The sequence below is a fragment of the Trichomycterus rosablanca genome, chromosome 17 (assembly GCF_030014385.1).
Source record: "Trichomycterus rosablanca isolate fTriRos1 chromosome 17, fTriRos1.hap1, whole genome shotgun sequence".
NCBI lineage: Eukaryota > Metazoa > Chordata > Actinopteri > Siluriformes > Trichomycteridae > Trichomycterus > Trichomycterus rosablanca.
Genome location: NC_086004.1, coordinates 4,031,051 through 4,052,174, shown reverse-complemented (window position 1 = coordinate 4,052,174; position 21,124 = coordinate 4,031,051). Strand labels below are relative to the sequence as shown.

The 21,124-nt window shown below is 41.8% G+C and overlaps 1 protein-coding gene across 4 annotated transcripts in view; it reads left to right on the top strand.

Annotated features, from left to right (window-relative positions):
• The window catches only part of nfia (nuclear factor I/A), a 224,705-nt gene that overhangs the window by 189,608 nt on the left and 13,973 nt on the right, over positions 1–21,124 (top strand). For 3 of the 4 annotated variants that reach the window (XM_063013138.1, XM_063013136.1, XM_063013140.1), the window contains 3 exons: positions 11,290–11,468; positions 15,489–15,654; positions 17,279–17,370. In XM_063013138.1, coding sequence (XP_062869208.1) covers positions 11,290–11,468; positions 15,489–15,654; positions 17,279–17,370 — 437 coding nt within the window. The remainder of the gene's footprint in view (positions 1–11,289; positions 11,469–15,488; positions 15,655–17,278; positions 17,371–21,124) is intronic. The other variant, XM_063013137.1, reaches the window with a different exon arrangement.

The following is a 21,124-nucleotide window of genomic DNA, read 5'->3' as shown; positions in this document are numbered from 1 at the left end:
ATTTATGGAGCTGAAGTTTTTTTAGGGAATTAATACTGACCAAACCTTTGAAACACACTGACTGTTGTTCACCGATACTAAAGCAGTAGAAACCAGTCTCAGACAATAAATGTAATTTTGATGCATTTCCAAAAAACTCTATGACAGGCTCAGGCAAGAAAGCATTCTTCACACAGTTCATAAACTTTCTCCTGATCAGCTATTTTACATGTGTGTACTACCTTTTGGGTCTTGTCCCAATGCCCTGCAAACACCCAGATACACATGTACATCCTGACCTCTGACCTGTGCGCCAGCCTCTGTGTTCTTGCCTTATTACAACTGCACTTATCGATCGTTCTTGCCAGGCATACCATCACCCACCACTTTAAAGAAGTCAGAGAAGTCTGGTTTCAGCAGCCACGTGCCTACGCAGACCACCTCCCCCCGAACGGCATTCACACACCATCATCGAGCGGTCATAACAGGACCCAGAGGTGAGGTCCAACACCCAAACCCCAACAGTACCACCCTGAGTCCCTTACAGAGCCCTTAAACTCTTACCAGCACTTTCCTTCTGCTCCTCCCTTTGCCTTCCAAAACCTTCCAAAACCTCTTAGTTCTATAAATCAGTAGACCATCATTTCCAGGCCTGGGTCCATGCAAACAGGGTTTAGAAGAGAAGAGAAGACAGTTATACGGTCAGTACACTGTGGCAGGTGTAGTTTCAGGTCTCTAATCCTGCACATTGTCGTTGTTTCTTAGAAGAGTACATTACCTGACTTTTTAGACACAGATTTTTCTAGCCTGTCACTCGACCATGACTGGTTTATTTATTTATTTAGATGTGTGTGGTTTTGGTTGCTGACTTTATATTTAGCACAGATGAGCTCACAGCTTTATCTGTATGTAATGGTGTCATGTATCAGGACCTGTAATGTCACTGCATGTGGGCAGATTTAGCATGCACACACAGACACACACACATTTTACTACTTATAGGAATGTGTTTGAGTAATATTCTATAAACTATTGACTATTTTCTCCAAAGTCTAGATAACATATTAGCATTTATGGCATTTATGAAATAAAATGACAAAAAGAATAAGGGTATTCGGATCTCACATAATGCAAAGAACTCAAGTTTAAATACTTCTTTAAAAAGCACAATACTGATGTTTTAATATGAATGTGGAATAATAATACGGTACAGTCAGTAACAAAGCGTACAGAGCAACAAATGAGCTACAGTCTGTAATTGTATTCACACAAACTGGATGTTTGGCTGATGTTTTATTATAATACTAAACCTGCAGTGGGCATCTCTGTTATTTAAAGGTTGTGTGTTTTAATTCAGTACACATTTAGGCTTTTCGTTCATCCTAAATCCATTCATTCAGCATCTTAATAACGTCATAATTATATAAACGATTATACATATTGGTTTTTTTTTCCTAGTGAATAGATAATGATATAAATGTATATTTATTTTAAACAAAAAGTGAGCAGGGTTTATTTTATGTACTGTACAGTGTATCACAAAAGTGAGTACACCCCTCACATTTCTGCAAATATTTCATTATATCTTTTCATGGGACAACACTATAGACATGAAACTTGGATATAACTTAGAGTAGTCAGTGTACAGCTTGTATAGCAGTGTAGATTTACTGTCTTCTGAAAATAACTCAACACACAGTCATTAATGTCTAAATAGCTGGCAACATAAGTGAGTACACCCCACAGTGAACATGTCCAAATTGTGCCCAAATATGTCGTTGTCCCTCCCTGGTGTCATGTGTCAAGGTCCCAGGTGTAAATGGGGAGCAGGGCTGTTAAATTTGGTGTTTTGAGTACAATTCTCTCATACTGGCCACTGGATATTCAACATGGCACCTCATGGCAAAGAACTCTCTGAGGATGTGAGAAATAGAATTGTTGCTCTCCACAAAGATGGCCTGGGCTATAAGAAGATTGCTAACACCCTGAAACTGAGCTACAGCATGGTGGCCAAGGTCATACAGCGGTTTTCCAGGACAGGTTCCACTCGGAACAGGCTTCGCCAGGGTCGACCAAAGAAGTTGAGTCCACGTGTTCGGCGTCATATCCAGAGGTTGGCTTTAAAAAATAGACACATGAGTGCTGCCAGCATTGCTGCAGAGGTTGAAGACGTGGGAGGTCAGCCTGTCGGTGCTCAGACCATACGCCGCACACTGCATCAACTCGGTCTGCATGGTCGTCATCCCAGAAGGAAGCTGACGCACAAGAAAGCCCGCAAACAGTTTGCCGAAGACAAGCAGTCCAAGAACATGGATTACTGGAATGCCCTGTGGTCTGACGAGACCAAGATAAACTTGTTTGGCTCAGATGGTGTCCAGCATGTGTGGCGGCGCCCTGGTGAGAAGTACCAAGACAACTGTATCTTGCCTACAGTCAAGCATGGTGGTGGTAGCATCATGGTCTTGGGCTGCATGAGTGTTGCTGGCACTGGGGAGCTGCAGTTCATTGAGGGAAACATGAATTCCAACATGTACTGTGACATTCTGAAACAGAGCATGATCCCCTCCCTTCGAAAACCGGGCCTCATGGCAGTTTTCCAACAGGATAACGACCCCAAACACAACCTCCAAGATGACAACTGCCTTGCTGAGGAAGCTGAAGCACATGTTCACTGTGGGGTGTACTCACTTATGTTGCCAGCCATTTAGACATTAATGGCTGTGTGTTGAGTTATTTTCAGAAGACAGTAAATCTACACTGCTATACAAGTTGTACACTGACTACTCTAACTTACTTTTATTTCTATAGTGTTGTCCCATGAAAATATATAATAAATATTTGCAGAAATGTGAGGGGTGTACTCACTTTTGTGATACACTGTATATTTGAACATAATTCCAGTATGAAGTCTGATGATCTGATTGATCCTGGACACACTATTCATAAAGTATCAGCAGGAAAATAATTGTCCCGTTTTTTTAGACAGCCTCTCTTCTTTTTCTCATTGTAGCAAGGTTCTACTGGTCACTTTGTGCACCAGTGTTTTGTACTGGGAGTTTTCTGACCAGCGTAATGTATTCTAAACCAGATTTTCTTGCCATGCTGAACTGAAATTACTCGTGTAAATGATCAGACTTTATGTGTCCAAACATACTACTGTCTGATGTAACAGCACATTTCACGCTCATACACACACTTCTGTACAGTTCACATTTTCATTTGTAAAAATCAGTTTTCCAAAAGGTCGCGCTCATAATTCTATAAATAATTTAATACAGTTTTAATTAATTTTACAGTTAAACATTATGTAGGTTCTTTTATCCTCACGAATAAAAGGATTTTGTTTAAGCAATGACCCTGAATCACCACTGCCCTGCATTTTCCTGTTCAGGTTTGTGTGGTTACGCTTGTTAGCGGCTCATCACTTTATAACCAATTAAAAAAATATTTTAAAACATCCGAATCCGTCCCTCCTTATAGTTCTCCCTATGACATCATAACACCTTCTCTCCTCCACCTCTCCCCTCTCTGGTTTCATTCAGCAGTGCAGCGGGGGCCTGTTAGCAAATGTGGCAAACAAATTATAGGTGCTTGTTATTTATCACCTCTGTTATTATCGGAATAATCCAGTGCCCGATTGTATATCTTCTTTAGAAAAAGTTGGCAGCAAAAGAGGGAAGTGGAGGAGAAAGGGAACTCAAAGCGGGAGAAAAAAGGCTCAGTGAACCAACAAGATTTGCAAAGTGGAACTAATCCCGGTCCTTTCTTTATTGGGAGCGCAGCCCTCATGCAGACACCACCACAATGGCGACACAGAAGCCGCTCTCGACCAGCTGCCGGAGTCGGCCCTCTTTTCAGCTCGTCATTATCGTTTCCATATTTGCTCTCGCGAATTCATGTCAGCAAGACCCCCTTCCGATTCCTGCCAGGCCACCCACCACCTCTGCAGCACAGACGAACTTTTAACTTACTTGCTGTTATCAGAGATAAAGATTTCTTCTACTTTCTGCTGCAGATAGAAGTCTCATATTAGGTGATACATTAAAACAAAACTGTTTTTTTTAATGGCTGAGGGTTTGGCTTCCATTGTTCTATCCACTTTTTGCAATGCACCAGTACCATTGGCAACAAAACAGCCTCAGATTATAAACCCACCACCACCAGTGTTGTTGGGTTTGGGCTTGAATGCCAAATCAAGACAGCCCTGTCATACAGTGGATTTATACCCTTTGAATTTTGCACACTTGATTGTGTTGTGAAATTGAATATATTTGCATTTTCAGTTATTTCAAATCAATCCACACCTAATAACCCATAATAATAAAAAAGAAAGAGTTAGAGTAAGAATGAAAATTAATAAAAAATCTGATAATTAAGTCCCTTATTCACAAGAGTATTCCAACCCTTTTTAAGCACTTTGCAAAACTCCTGCAAGTCATCCTGGGTGCGTCTCTATATGCTTTGGACACCTAGATTTAGTAGTTTATTCCATTCTTCATGGCACATCATCACAAGCTCCATCTAACTGGATTTGGGAGCTTATGTGTTTCTTCTTTAGGTGTTTCCACAAATGTTTGATTCTGAGCCTTTGGCTAGGCCACTCAAAGACAAGAGTCTTGTCCCAAAGCCAATCTGTTATTGTTTTGGCTGTATGCTTCAGGCCATTGCTGTGTTGAAAAGTACTATAAACTAATTCACATTTGTTCTGAAGGAGCTTTTCTTCTATATACATGTATTTGGCTGCATTCATCCGTCCCTCAGTCCTTACCCATCTTCCCGTCCCACCGCTGAAAAGCACCCTTGTGGCATGATGTTGCCTCCATTGTGGTCAGATGATGTGCAGTGTCTGGTTTTCATCAGACACAGTGCTTAGAGTTTAGAGACCAGAGAATCTTTTCCCTCATGTTGCCTTTACATGCTATTTAGCAAACTCCGAGCAGGCTGTCATATGCCTTTTACTTGACAGTGGTTTCCTTCTTGCCACTCTGCCAGTAAGCCCTGATTAATGGAGTGCTGCAGAGATGGTTCACCAGCCAACAGGTTTTCCCAACTCTGCACAGGGCTTTTGAAGCTCTTTTGGTTCTTTCTAACCTCCCTGGCCAAGGCCTTTCTTGCCCTGATGACAAATTTGTCTAGACAGCCAAGTGTAAGCTTGTGCCAGGCTTCTTTCATTTCAGAATTATTGAGGTGACTGCAGTCCTAGATTGTTTTATGTTCATGCCCTGATCAATGCCTTGTGACAGGTTGAGCACCACAGACAGACAATTAGCTTAAACAAGGAAGTCTGTTAACATGTTATGTTATGTGAGTTTTAAGAACTTTACATAAAAAAACTGTTGTTATGGTTATTAAGGTACAAATGTGGCCCACCTTACAGTTATTACTTTATTTTAGTGATTATTTATAAATAGATGGGCTGCATGACGTCCAAGGGTTGGTTTAAAAACCCTGCTGTAACAGAAGAATTTAATACGTGTCACATAAAGGCGCCAAACTCCCATCAAGTTTTCTGTTGGCAAGAATGAAAGATTGAGTACCAGAGTCAGAATTTTTACACATGCACTTTAACACTGACACATAATGGAGATTACAGGAAGTGGCTAACGTGTAAATGCAAGCCAGTGCATTCCAGCCAATTTATTAGGACAAAACTTTGACAATTAAACAGAAACCAACACATTACCGAAAATGATGTGGACACCTGTTGTGACAGATAATTTAAAACATTAGCACAGAGTCCGAGGGAACCATTTGTGGGAGCCGGAGTGATTCAGAGGTAAAGAAGCTGTTGTTTTTTTGTACTGAAAATTAAATTACTTGTTAAAATGGTGCAGTCACATAATGCACTGATTTATGAGCAAATTAGCACAGAATCACTGAGAGAATGTGGAGTTAAGTAGAGGGAAGGTGTTTGGGATGGAAAACTAATTCACTGTATGTAGCGTGGTACCTTACACTGCGTGGAATTTTATAGTTAAAGTGTGAAGTGAGACCTGGTAAATGTTTAAATGCTGCGTGATGAATACAATTACCAGTAAAGGTAACTATCCTTTATTTGTCATATATACATATACAGTTTTACAGTACAATGAAATTCTTTCTTCGCATATCCCAGCTTGTTTGGAAGCTGGGGTCAGAGCGCAGGGTCAGCCATCGTACGGCACCCCTGAAGCAGAGAGGGTTAAGGACCTTGCTCAAGGTCCCAACAGTGGCTGCATAGCAGAGCCTGGATTTGCTCTGGTGGTGGTTGTAGTTGAGGCAAACATGTCTTCTGGGCATTTTCAGTCCTGTAGAAGTGTATTTTGGTATTACGCTTATCCTACCCCTCCTTTTACAAAGTCTGGACTTTCACAGGCTTCTTTCAGCATGAGAATGGGTTTTTCCCTTTATACACGTTGTTGGAAGCTTATCAGAGAGGGTATGAGAGAAGTTAACAAGTCTGTGAAGAATTATGTCTTTGGGCCGCTTTGACAAAATGGTCAGATTTTGTTTACTCGCAGATTTCTGTCCAAATATCCATCATTAAGTGAACTTGAGTATGACATGTGAGCGAGCCATTTGAGTAATTGGTAATCATTCCAGAATCTATCGCTGTGTGGAAGAAAAGTTCTTTTTTTTCCTTCAGACAAGCTAATTGACTAAGACCATTTGCATAATTGACACGAGAGGTCTCTGGATCGTTCGGCTCTCCTTGGCATTAGCTGGTGAGCAGCCAGTAACGTGGCTACAGAGAAGGCTGAAGTAAGAATTTCTGAGGCTCGATCCGGTAATGATTTAAATTACAGAGCAGGTGAGAGCGTAACCTCAGAAAGGTGAATGTTTTGACAGATTGTTTAGTTTGGCTGCAGGAAACCACCGTGAACCAGTCCAGTCTCAACATGTTGCCTCCAGATAAACACAGCGCTGCCAATTGGATCCACTTCTTAGAATAATGTAGAGGGAACCATATGCTGTTTAAGTATTTCATGAAGGTAACAGTTGGATTATGGATTGCGCAGGCGAAAACGTCTACATCACAAAGTCTGTCAGCATTTTGACCTGCTCAATTACCATAGAAAATCTACATAATGAATAATGTTTTTTTATACTGCTTGAATATATCTTGGTTGAGGGTGTTTTAGGGCACTGTATAAGTCTGTGTTGGTGCATGCAGGCTGCCATTGAAGGTCAAAGATGGAACCAATCAAAGGCCAAGTGGACAAGTGGCTCAGTAAGACCCTTGGAATTAAAAATTGCCCAGGAGTGTAAAAATGCAGTGAGGCCCAGTGTGGCATTGACCTGTTAGAGTACTTCTTGAGAGAATTAGTGGGTATTATTTGTCGAAAACTTTGTTTGTTTGTTTTGGTCTTTCAGGCACTAACTTTGTATTTCTAACCAATTAAATATATCTGTTAAAAACACATTTTAATATTAGGGCATAGCATGTAGTGTTGCACAACTTCAACAACACAGTTTTGATTCTTACTTTTAAGGACAGAGTGTGTGGGTTTAGATTATGCTGTTGAGGATGCAGTGTTGGGCAGTAGAGTCACCACTAGTGATTTATATCAAAACCCAACAATACTGTACATACTGTCAAGCATTGGGGTGCTGGTATCATGGTCAAGACCTGTTAACTGCCAGTGGAACTAGTACATTGGGAAAGCAGGACAAACTCAAATAATCAGCCAAAAGGTGAAATCTTGGACACAGTTGCATGTTTCAACAAATTCCTCAGAAATAAAGGCATGACTGGTTTTGTTATGGCTAGATCTGGTTTAAGTAAGTTAATGGAATATGGGGAGCTCAGATGGTGCAGAGGTCTAAAGCACTAACCCGCCACCGCTGAGATCTTGAACTCTTGAGGTCATATCTAAGCCATTCTGTTGACCAGGCTGGGCATCCAGTAAACACAATTAGATACAACAATATCTAAGGGAGGGAGGTCAGCGGGGTTCTTTATTGATGCCTTAAATGTGACCTCTGCTGAAGAAGTGGCCAGCGACTACATGCATGTTGTGATAGTCTGCAGCTCTCCTCGATCAGGGCGTGGAATTATGTTTATGGAATCTGAAATAACTACATTCTGGAATATTTGATCTGTGATGGAAAGTACGTCTGTGCCAGATGCCACAACAAACACATGAACACACTTTAGTTACAGATCATTAAACCTCCAGGACTGCCATGACATAACATGTTTATTACAAGTATGTATGTAAACTTGTTTGTCGAGTCTGAGTGTCTCATCGTGGGAAGATTCAAACATTTGAATCAACAATTTTATTTATTTCATAATTTATTAGGATTTTAACGTCATGTATTACACACAATCATGACAGAACAGGTAGTTACTGGTTACACAAGCTTATCAGCTCAAGTCATGGACAAATTTTGTATCTCCAGTTCACCTTACTTGCACGTCTTTGGACTGTGGGAGGAAACCGGAGCTACCGGAGGAAACCCACACAGACAAGGGGAGAACATGCAAACTTCACACAGAAAGGACCTGGACCGCTCCACCTGGGAATCAAACCCAGGACCTTCCTGCAGTAAGGCGATAGTGCTACCCACCGAGCCACCCCGGCATTTTCATATATATTTGTTTTACTGTGGACAAGATCTGACTCAGCATTTGGAAAGGTTGTATCTTGCGGATCGGCTGGTGTGTGCCACTGCGGTGCTCAGTAGAGGAAGGAGCGGTTTCAATGTTTTCTCTTCACCTTTACTCAAAAGTGTACATTCAATCTCCGGAATAGGAAAAAAGAGGCACAAAAATGAAGGGATTAAATCACGACATCATCCAACGTTAGGACGGGCAGGATAAAGCAAATCCATTCTATTATTACTGTAAATACAATGGCTACACCGCAGCCCGAGCAACCAGAGTTCCAAGTCACCCCCTATTGACAGAACCATAAATCACGGCCTAAGCTAAGTGAATTACTGCAGCAGGGAGCTGTGGCTTTAACAATGTTTATATAGTATCAGCTTACCATCTCCACTGCAAGAGAGAGAGGGCGATAGAGAGAACGAAAGCCAGCCAGAGAGAGAAAGAAAGGAGAGAGAGAGAGAGAGAGAGAGAGAGAGAGAGAGAGAGAGAGAGAAAGGAGAGAGAGAGAGAGAGAGAGAGAGAGAGAGAGAGAGAGGGGACAGGCAGGACAGAGGAGAGACTGGAAAAGGGAGAAAGTGCACAGGCTTATTAACTGAGCTGCAATACATCACAGGCTTAAAGAGGCAGTGCCGCGCACGTCCCGGGCTTTATACTAATAACCAATAACCGAATATTACCTCTATTAAGAGCCGCCTAATTAGATTGTGCCGGTTACAATTAAATACTTGATAAGCCTCAATCCATTAAGGGCCTGTCAGTCTCAGTACTATGTAAAATGGCCAGCCTCGGAGGTGTGAAAGCACACGGCCTTCAGTGTCGTCCCTCTGTAATACTTACACTTATCACGTTTCGGCTTTATAAGCCTCCATTGTACGTTTCTGCCAGATGGCACAATACATAGCAGTTCTTTGGAAATAAATCAAGTTGTAAATGCTGTGTGCTTCAATAGTCCAGAACAGGATTATTGGCAGGGCGGGACAGGGCAGGTGCTTCGTACTTTATTCAAAGAGATTTAAAAATACGGGGGAAATAATTACAGTTATATAAAGTAGAATCAATATTAAAACACGTAAGACACACAGTTAAAATGCTTCTGTTAAAGGAGGAAGAATGGTAGTCTTTTCCAGTTTGCATTAAAGATTCCAGCGCATTTCTAATCCAGTGTTTGTTTTAACTGAGGGCAGCGTAGTAACTAAATGCTCCTTCCTCAGGATTATTTCTGACAGACTAATAATCTAAGATTGTACACTACCACAAGATCAGAAATGTATTTCATTTCATTGTATTTTTATCAACCGCTCTACCCCGGTAAGACGCGATGTAGGTCAGGTTCCACGGGGAAACACTGGGAGCAGGTCAGGAATAACCTGGAGAGGGTGCCAATCTATAGCAGTGCATCGGCCATTCCTCCCCCCTCAGACATAGCCAATCGTAGCCTGCAGTGGTGGTTTACTAGCGTAATAGATCGCTGTGCCACTAGAGCGTAATGCATAAGTGATGTATTAAGCAGTAATAACACGGTAAAATCCATCCTGTAGCTGGTAGGTGGTATAAGGATCTGAGAACTGGTGTGATGTGGTCATTTGTATTTTTTTGTCCTGGTTATACATTATATTCTACATAGAACTTTAAAAAGCTTTGACTATGAATTGTGTATTGCAATAAATAATTTGAATTCCTAGACTGAAACTTTGGGACCCCAAGTTATAATTATAATTAGAGCTTTATGTAACATCCTAGAATAAAATAATAATAATAATAATAAATGGACACTACATACAAGGGAAGTTTTTATTCTGACTGTAAGCGCAGCTAAACCCGTATTAAGGACACAGTGGATCATTCTGGTCTGCATACCTAAATTGACACACACACCTACTTATTTTTATCTGGGCTTGGGACCAGAACTGAAAGCGCACTGACAAGTTCACCTCCCAATGGCTAGGCTGTTGGGCCATTCCCTTTTCAGACAGCCAATCATGACTTTGTAAAGGCCTGACCGGACAAAATCCGGGGGTCCAAATCTTGGCGGTAGCGGGACAGCGTAATTTACACACCCCTAAAACCCCTGATATTCAAAAGCCAAATTTTAAATGTGTACTTAACTAAAATGTATTTAAAAATGAGTTCTGTACAGGAATACAGCTTTACAACCAAGGGGAGTATTTCAGATTCACTCCAGCATTCACTGTTCACCTAGAAGCGAATGGCTTTAAACAGCATCACAAATTCCTCCCGTCATCACATGCACGATGTGACGTATATGGGAAGTTTTGCTGGGTTGTGATGTAGTGTAGTGTAGTGTAGTGAAAAACAGCAGCAGCAGTCAGTCAGTCAGTGTGTCTCCAGGTTTTAGTTCACATGTGCCACTGCTTCACTGAGTCAAATTAGCACTGTTGATATTTGAAGTGCTGTCGACATAAATTATGTAGTTGTGAGGAGTGTGTTGTCGTTGTTAGGAGCAGGTGCGTGAGGCACTCGTGTGTTTGAGTGTGTATTGTCGTTCGCTCCACAGGGTGTGCAAATATCGATCCATGTTTGTGAAAATGTCACCTCATATCTGAGTGAATGTACGTGTGCGCCGGGGCTTTAGAAACGTGCTTCACCTTTCTGCGAGTCCTCAGTCACATGTGTTTTGATCCATCTGTGGTCTCACTTACCATAGTATGTGAGAGGATCTGACTGACCACTTCTCTGTCCTTCTTTTGTCTTTGCAGCGAGTCCTCACGCCACGCCGTCAAGCCTTCATTTCCCGACGTCGCCGATCATCCAGCAGCCCGGCTCCTACTTCTCCCACCCGGCCATCCGCTACCATCCGCAGGAGACGCTCAAGGAGTTTGTCCAACTTGTCTGTCCTGACAGTAGTCAGCAAGCTGGACAGGTGGGCTTCCTGAATGTAAGAAGCATTTTACATCCGTACAAAAACAAAAAACTCACCCATGTACCATGTAGTGTAAAGTAATGACCTATTATGGAAATCAGAGATCTAACAAACCATGATGTACAGTAGTGTGTGTGTGTGTGTGTGTTTGTGTGTGTTTGTGTGTGTGTTACAGCCATGCTATATGAGTAAATGAATATAACACACTATATTGGGTCACCACAGTATTGGGACACATTTTTTAATAAATTTTTAATTCATGTGTAATAAATCAATTATATAAAGGAAATTCTATGTTTCCAGCTCTGCAGTAATCATTTAGGGAAGGCCTTATCCTTCTATCTTGTCTATATAGACAAAAAGAAATTCTAGTGTCCTGCACAGAACTCTTGACCTCTACCCCTCTGAACAGCTCTGGAATGAACTGGAACATCAATTGAGGCTTTCTTGACCAACATCAGTGACCAGCCATACAAATGTTTTGACTGAATGGGCACAAATTCCCACAGACATTTGTCTTGTAAGAAGCCTTCTCAGAGGAGTGGCTGTTGTGCAGCTGAACAAAAGAATGGTCTAACTAGCTCACTGTCAGGTGTCCAAATACATTTGGCCTTATAGTTTACCCCTATTATGAAAATCAGAGATCTTGGGAACAGTTATGAGCTGTGTGTTACAGTCATGTTATATGAGTAAATGAATATAATACACTATATGGACAAAAGTATTGGGACACCCCTTTTGGATGATTAGTGTACCCCCATGATTAGTGTACCCCCAAAGTCAAAAACTAAACTGCTTTGCTGAGTCAAACTCATAGGAAGTCAGTATTAATGTAAATATCTGTAAGGATCTGTAAGCATTTTGGCTGAACTCACCTGAAAAAAAGGAACATCAGCTGTAAACAGCTGCTCAGTGTTATTCTGATGTAGTGTCAGGTTTGCTAGATCTCTGCCAAGGTCTCAGTTCTTTATCGTAGGAGCTCCACTTCAGCCCGGTGTTTGCATTAATTACCGTGCAGCTCCACAAAACACTTTAAACATGATGAGTCCTCTTATTAAATGTAACCTGCCAATAAGAGAGTTTTTAACGTTTGCATAAAACGGGGTATCACATTCATGTAAAACAATACTTAACAGATTCTTTTATTCACAATGACTTACAGTCGTTAATCAATCAGTCCAAACAGTTGAGGGTTAGGGGCTTTGCTCAAGGGCACAACAGTGACAGCCTGGCTGTAATGGGGCTTAAACCAGCAACCTTTTAATTACAAGTCCAGCCCCCCAACTATTGAGCTACCACGGATCTACCACGTTTATCATATGGAAGTTCATTGGCTAAGCTGTTGTGGCTGTGCTGTATCACCACCTGCTGCCACTAAAAGAGGCAAAATAAAAACATGCCCAAGCAACCTTAAGAGCCCAAATATCAGACACATTATACCCGGTGCTCCTTTTAATAATGAAAAGACTAACTAGCTAAGGAACATTCACTTTTAAAGAGTATCAGGTGGCAAAAATAGCACCTCCAGGTTGCCAGGTATACTGAACAAACACTCATGGCATAAAAGAAGAAGTAATTGCCACTTGAAAATGAATTGCTTCACTCTGTGGAAATGAACATGCAACCACTTACTACTATTGTCAAACTAATTAGCTTAGCAATATGATTTAAAGAGTCACATTCAGAGCATTTAGCAGATGCTCTTATCCAGAATGTGTGATTCCTCACTGCACTTTTTAGATAAATAGATAGACAGACAGACAGCCAGACAGACAGGTAGATAGATGGATATATAGACAGACAGACAGACAGACAGACAGACAGACAGACAGGTACATTGGTGCTAGTACAGAATTACAGAGAAGAGCCTTAATGTCTGTCTTTCTCAAGTTCTTATGGGTAAATAACTGTATTGTCAGCTTAACTGTATTTGGTTTGAATGCCTTTCATAAGTACCTGGCAACCGTGCCAAGGGGGAAGTGAAAGCCAACCAAAATGATAAAATGATCAAAGAAGTTAAAATGAATTATTATTGGTTGAGGTGGGTTCTTCTTATTCATGCTTTTATGCTCAGGGAACTAATAATGTATAACAGTCTAAAATATGAAGTACTTTGGCTGTTTTTTAAAACATGCTAATGTTAGCACTCACTGCCATCATGCTGCTGATAGAGGACACAAAGGGTTAAAAAGTGCAGCTCATCATGCACCTTGATGTGGGAGCAATCTGCGCTCACAAGGTATCAGAAATGATTAATGTGACAGAGTAAACTAACTGGTGAATGATTTATCAGTGTGAAGGCAGTCTGAGGTATACGTTTTTTCCTTTGACAGACACAGTTATGTAGTCGGTCCTGTTTTATCTGTTACTTTCTCTCATAAATATGTTTCTGAGAAGGAAAATTAAAAGTGTTTTTAAAACTTGAGCGTTACACAGACGTTACTTCTAGTTACTGAAAGCAGGTGTGATTGTTTTCCTTCCTGTAAAGATGCTCAGAAGGTGTCAGAAGGGCATTGATATGCTGTTAGGTTCTCAGGATAAATGGTTTCACTGGTAGACAAAAGGGCAGTGATAGCTCAGCGGTTAAGATACTGGACTAGTAATCAGAAGGTTGCTGATTCAAGCCCCACAACTGCCAGGTTGCCACTGTTGGCCCCTGAGTAAGGCCCTGAACCCTGATTGTCTACTGTCGCAGATGTAAGTCGCTTTGGATAAAATCATCTGCTAAATGCCTATAAATGTCAATCAGTGAATCACACAGAACATTTAATGATGCACTTTCAATATCTTTCACCTTTTCTTTTTAGACCGCTCACTTATGTGATCCTTCCTCATCCAGCGCAGTTTGTATGTTGCTTAGAAAGTGCATTCTTAAACTGTGATTTAAATCAGAGCACAAAAGATCAGTTGTTGAGAACTGGCCGTGACAAAATTATGAGAAAATTGGGTAAAGATTTTTTTCACCATCATGGTAGGTTTCAGTATCAACACTGTGATTCTCTGGTACTGACTAGAGTGGTTGTACAGTCAGACTGATTTATGCTTACAGATCACAGATGAAAAAGTGTGTGTGTGTGTGTGTGTGTGTGTGTGTGTGTTTAAGCATTCATGTGATTGTAGGAACGTACAGTATGTGTGTATCAGTGTGAAATTCTGTCCTGGTCCTCCTTGCTGAGAGCTGACTTGCTGGAAACAGTCTTGACGGCGCGTCTGCAGATTGATAGTTGATATATTTGCGTCTAGACGCTGAATCAATACCGAGCATGGATGCCTGCACTTCATTTGCACTTTCCATCTGAAGTGTGTGTGTGTGTCAGAAGATTGTATGTGGCTTCAGTTCACACGGGATCCTTACAGCCTCAGGTTCTGAAGCCCACAGTGATTGACACGTCACGTTAATTAGCAATGATAATAGGTTACACCGTGTACGCCATTTGTTACACGTTTTAATTATTAATGAATAATCACAAAGCACTTGTTTGCACTTTTTTTAAATGACCGTGATTATTCTTGCTATTTAGCAGCTACATTGTACACATTCTCAATGATGCTGAATAATCCTAATTAAAGAGCAGTTACTGATGCCCTTGAGACACCTCAGTCTGATCCGTTGTGACATATCCCGGTTTACTCTAAGTGTGTGTGTTTGGTGGATAGTTTGTGTTGTGTTGTGTTGTGTGGTGATAAATCTGGTCCCCGCGTGAAAATGACCCGGCGCGGCCCTGACGGTAGGGAGAGGCTGCGTGCTGCTTTGGTAATAGATTATGGACGCCAAAGTGCGCAGAGCAGCAGAATTCTTTATGACCAGAAGCAGTGGAAAAATTGCTGAGCATCGACGCCTCCGAAGCGCACGTACACGCACACACCCACACCCACACAAGGGGCTGCGTTAGATTTGTGGGTTGTGCATGAGATTAAGACTTTGTTGTTGTGCCTGCTGGCGTGTGTGCGTGTCCGGTGTGCTGAAGGAAATAGAACGTGAACGGTTCAGACTAATCGTTGTGTGTTTTTGATCTCTCTCTCTCTCCTACACAGCCCAACGGCAGCAGTCAAGGGAAGGTTCACAACCCATTCTTGCCCACGCCTATGTTGCCCCCTCCACCGCCCCCGCCCATGGCGCGGCCTGTGCCACTGCCCGTGCCAGACTCCAAACCTCCCTCCACCACGACCGAGGGAGGAGGCACTTCACCCACCTCGCCAAGTAAGTAAGACACTGCAGAGTCGCACCGATTAATAACCAGAATTATCACATGGTATCTCATCAGCATCATATTAAAATTTATTTTTAATGGTTGAAACAAAATCACCAGGTCTATATTAGCTTACATTATTTTTTTAATATATAAGCTTACTAGTAAAGCTACAAGTTATGTTTATTAAATAATGTTACACTGACTGCAGACCAAACTAAATTCACATTTTAGAAGTGAATCTCTGATTTATAAAGAGTCCAAAACAAAATGATGGTGGCAGAAGGCAGGAATACCCAGGACAGGGCAGCAGTCCATTTCAGGACTTCGGCCACTACCCCCTTCAGACATAGGCAGCTCTGTTTGTGTAGTGGTGGGCAAGCGTAATAGACAGCTGTGCCAACCGAGCACCACTTCAAATAAATCAAGATTTAAGATTTGTCACATACACAGCTCTATACAGTGTAAAACACGGCCCAACAACCTGGGCAAACTTCTTAAACTGTGCAAAGTACAAAGCTGAAAATAGAAAATAAAAGCATAAATAGATTAACAAATACACATACCAGGAATAACATTATGACCACTGACAGGTGAAGTGAATAACACTGATTTTCTCTTATCATGTCACCTGTTAGTGGGGGGGATATATTAGGCAGCAAGTGAACATATTATCCTCAAAGTTGATGTTAGAAGCAGGAAAAATGTACAAGCGTGAGGATTTGAGGGCCAAATTGTGATGGCTAGACGACTGGGTCAGAGCATCTCCAAAACTGCAGCTCTCGTGGGGTGTTCCCGGTCTGCAGTGGTCAGTATCTATCAAAAGTGATCCAAGGAAGGAACAGTGGTCAACTGGGGAAAGGGTCATGGGCAGCCAGTCCAACAGACGAGCTACTGTAGCTCAAACTGCTGAAGAAGTTAAAGCTGGTTCTGATAGAAAGGTGTCAGAATACACAGTGCAACAGTTTGTTGTGTATGGGGCAGTAAAAGGGGGACCAACACAATATTAGGAAGGTGGTCATAATGTTATGCCTCATCGGTGTATATAGAGACAATAACTAATTATATATATATTACAATAACATTTAAACTAAAACGTATATAAAAAAATTAAATAAAACTAGTGTGCAAATGTGATATGTATAATAGAAAGTGCAGGGTACGAATCTTCACCCCTGATGTACAGTTGACGTTTGAAGTTTACATGTGCTTGTAAGTGACTTGCATGTCATAACTGTCATGGGATCCTAATCATTTCTGAAATTGTTATTTTTGTAAATAAATAACACAAAGAAACACAAACTTTGTCAAAAAAACCATTTATGAATTAAAGTGAAAATCTCTGGGATCGAGTCCCAGCAGTGGTGGATCAGTGTAATGACCACTGCACCACACGAGCGCCTGTATGTCCATATCTTACACTGTTGTAATGCAATTCATGTTTAGATAAACAGTTACGATTGATTTTTTTTTTGGTCTAGTGTGTGTGTGTCTGATATCTTTGTCCTTTAATTGATTGTCAGATGTATGGAATTCTAAATCATCTTAACACAATTCAGCTTAGAAAAACAGTTATACGTTTGATCATAAAAATATTAATGTTACAACTGTGTGTGTGTGTGTTTTCCCCTGCAGCTTACTCCACACCGAGCACGTCCCCCGCCCAGCGCTTTGTCAGTGTGGGCCCCAGAGACCCCAGCTTTGTAAATATCCCTCAGCAGCCTCAGGTGAGTACACACACACGTTTAAACACACTTACGTATCCAGAACGGGATTACATGTGAAGAGCCACTCTGTAGACCAGGATTCCCCTCCAACACACACACACACAGACATACACACACACACAAATACACACTTAAACACACACATCTGTTGCATTGCTACTCTGTAGACCAGGATTTCCCTCTTCCACACACACACACAGACATACACACACACAGACACACACACACATACACACACACACACACATACAGTGAAACACACGTCTATTGCACTGTTACTCTGTGGACCAGGATTCCCCTTTTTACACACACACACACACACACACACACACACAGACATACACACACGGTTACACACACACATACATACACACACACACACTCTCACTCACAAACACACACACAAACACGTATATTGCATTGCTACTCTGTAGACCAGGATTCCCCTTTTTACACACACACACACACAAACACACACACACACGTCTATTGCACTGCTACTCAGTAAACCAGGGTTCCTCTCTTACACACACAGTTTCTTTTTCTTTTCTAAATCATGATATGCTGACTAACTGATATACACAGTTAGGACAGGACAGGTTTAGCCCACTTTAGCCAGCTAAATAAATGAAGCTTATGTTTATGTTACTTACTGATGTTTTAGATTAGCTGATGTTGAGCCTGAAATAGACATGACAATTATTTGCCCACTCAGAACATTGGGGAACATTGGGGAGCACAGCTACTTGCCAGTCATTTGCCATGTGTTTTTATTATTACATCGTTTATTCATAAAGCCCTTGAAAAACAACACAGATGTCGGTCTAGAGTTTGCTGAGAAACGTGTCGCCTCGTCACTGTACCATCAGCCGTCCAGTCGAGACAAAGCAGCTCTTGTGCTGTGCTGCTGTTTGCATCTGCTGAACACTTCCTGTGGTCGTAATGGCGTTGCATTTATGAAAAGCCTTTCGTCTGTATTCAGTCAACACACTCAGCTCGGGGAGCTAACTGGGCTTCTGTCCCAGTATTACTCACTGGTATTTTTAAAATCTATCAAGAGCGAGGCTACACATACGTCCAGAGGTGGAGAAGTTGCTAAACGTAGGGAAATTGTGTGTGGACGCACGTGGAAATTGAAAGTGGTCTGCACCGGTGCCGGTGTATCCAGAGGATTGCTGCAGCCCAAACATCGATTTATTGACTGTCACGGGGTGTGGGATGCACTTTCCTGAGAAGAATGAAGGCAGGTGTTTGTCATTCCAGCCAACCGAGGAGGTGGTGTTATTATGTATTGTTTGGATTTATTAATTTCCCCTCCAGCCATCGCTCTCTCGCTCTCTCTCAGATGGCAGCTCGAAGGCTAAGCCGCTCTTTCTCTTCGTGCATCTCTGCGTGCTAGCTTACAGAGCTAATCCAACATTATTCATTACCTCAGCCTCCTCAGTGTTTGTCTAAGTGTGTGTGTGTGTGTTTAGTTGTCCTAGCCCCATGCTCCCTACTCACTTATTACAGACACACACATCATTTGTTGGCTGCAACCTTGCTCGTCTTTAGTAAAGGCTAGGAGTCTGTGAGAAGAAACTATTAGTATTGGACTGTAATATGCTAGAAATAAGACATCTCTTAGTTACATTTCTTAGTTACAAGGCTGTAGCACTGCAACTTTATGTTATATTTACATTTTTAGCATTTAGCAGATGCTTTTATCCAAAGTGACTTACAGCAGTGTGACAGTCTATTGTCTGAGCAATTGAGGGTTAACTTCTGTAAGTCGCTCTGGATAAGTAAATGTAAATGTAAATGTTAAGGACCTTGCTCAAGGGCCCAACAGTGGCAACTTATTTATACTAAATCTTAAGTAGATCAACTCGGTTACCAACACAACACAGTTATAGAGCTATGTTGTTTAATTTTTTAACTCACTAAAACGCACTCTCTATTTCCTCGGCTGCTTCCGTTAGGGGGCGCCGGCGGATCGTGATCCGCATTATTGATTTGGCACAGTTTTTACGCCGGATGCCCTTCCTGACACAACCCTCCATATTTATCCGGGCTTGGGACCGGCACTACAATGCACTGGTTTATGCATCGTAGCGGCTAGGTACCTATAGGACAATTCAGTGTCTCCAATTATCCTGACTGCATGTTTTTGGACTGTGGGAGGAAACCGGAGCTCCCGGAGGAAACCCACGCAGACACGGGGAGAACATGCAAACTCCACACAGAAAGGACCCAGACTGCCCCGCCTGGGGATCGAACCCAGCACCTTCTTGCTGTGAGGCGACAGTGCTACCCACCAAGCCACCGTGCCGCCCTCACTAAAAAGCTCAGCTACAGGCAGTCCTGGGTTGACTGTTGCAAGTCATGTAGTGAAAATAAAAAAAAATGTTTTGTCAGAATACAGGTGGGAAAACAAGTTAAATGTGCCAACATCTAATTATTATGTAAATAAACAAGACTTTCCTTTGCTTTTTTATTTTATTGCTGTCAGTGTCAACTCAATAACTGACAAATTCCGGTTTACAAATGGTTGGCAACAAACTGAAAGCAATTTTATATGTCAGTTGGAAAGTTCAACAAAATAAATACAAACATTCTCAACTCACAAAAAAGTTCTGCAAAGTTCAGCTTCCCGGTATGATCAGACAATAAAAGTGGGCAGTTTTTTGGTTGTTTGTTTATAAGCAGATACATCGGTGTGAGAACGCTCACTAGTCTCGTTTCTTTGGCTGCCTGTAACAAAGTCCATGAGGCCGCAGGGAGACTCGGTGGATTTGGTGGTTTTCTCCATTTTTGGAGGTTTCAGGTAAATGAACAGCTCACCACAGGCAGTTTCAAATAAAAATCAAGAACAACCTGCCAAATACTGAACGTAAATCAAAGCTTTTCAGCTTGTCGGCTTTTGAATTGCTCTTTCAACTTGTCATGAGAGAACACGCACAGAAATTGGCGAACACACACACGGGGGAAAATATGAATGTTCTCATCTGTCCTCAGTCTATGCCTGAAGTTAGATTCGACTCTGAACCACACCTCGCCTGCTTTAATGATCAAACATGTAAACTTTGTTTTATATCAGAACAGGATGTTTAATACCAAAAATTTAGAAAGAGAATTCAGTGATTTTTCTATATTCTATATATCTAACATTTCTGACTCCTGAGACTTTGTGTAGTGACGTTACCTGTGAGGGATCTGAATGGATTTGTCTGTAGTTAGATTCTCACCCTGTCTGATGCAGCCTCTGGCTTTTTCTCAGTGATGGTTTTAAGGGGCTTGGTGGCACAGTGGGTAGCACTGTCGCCTCACAGCAAGAGGGACCCGGGTTTGATTCCTTTGCCGGGTGGCAAGAATAACAAATGCACACTGGAGATTGACCATGCTGAAGCTCTTTTGACCTTGTTGTTGAATTTGGTTACACTGTATGTGTGGAGTGTTCTGGGCTGGTGAGGACAAATTTTACCCATAGAGAGGTGGGGGGTAAGAGAGAGAGAGAGGGGGGGAGATTATTGAGAGAGTAACCGTAAACATTCCCCACTAACAGACCATGGTAACCAGGACCAGTGAGAGGGACACACAGGGTGCGGGTGATGAAGGATAGGTGGTGGGAATGTGGTAGTGCTGCAGGGGTCTGGACATATTAAAGCTGTTGGCACTGAGCCTCGGACATGGCAGGACAGAGCTGCGTGTCCTGAAACGTCGGACTCATAAATACACACATATCCTAGTCTAGTTTAAGCTGAGCCTCACTTCT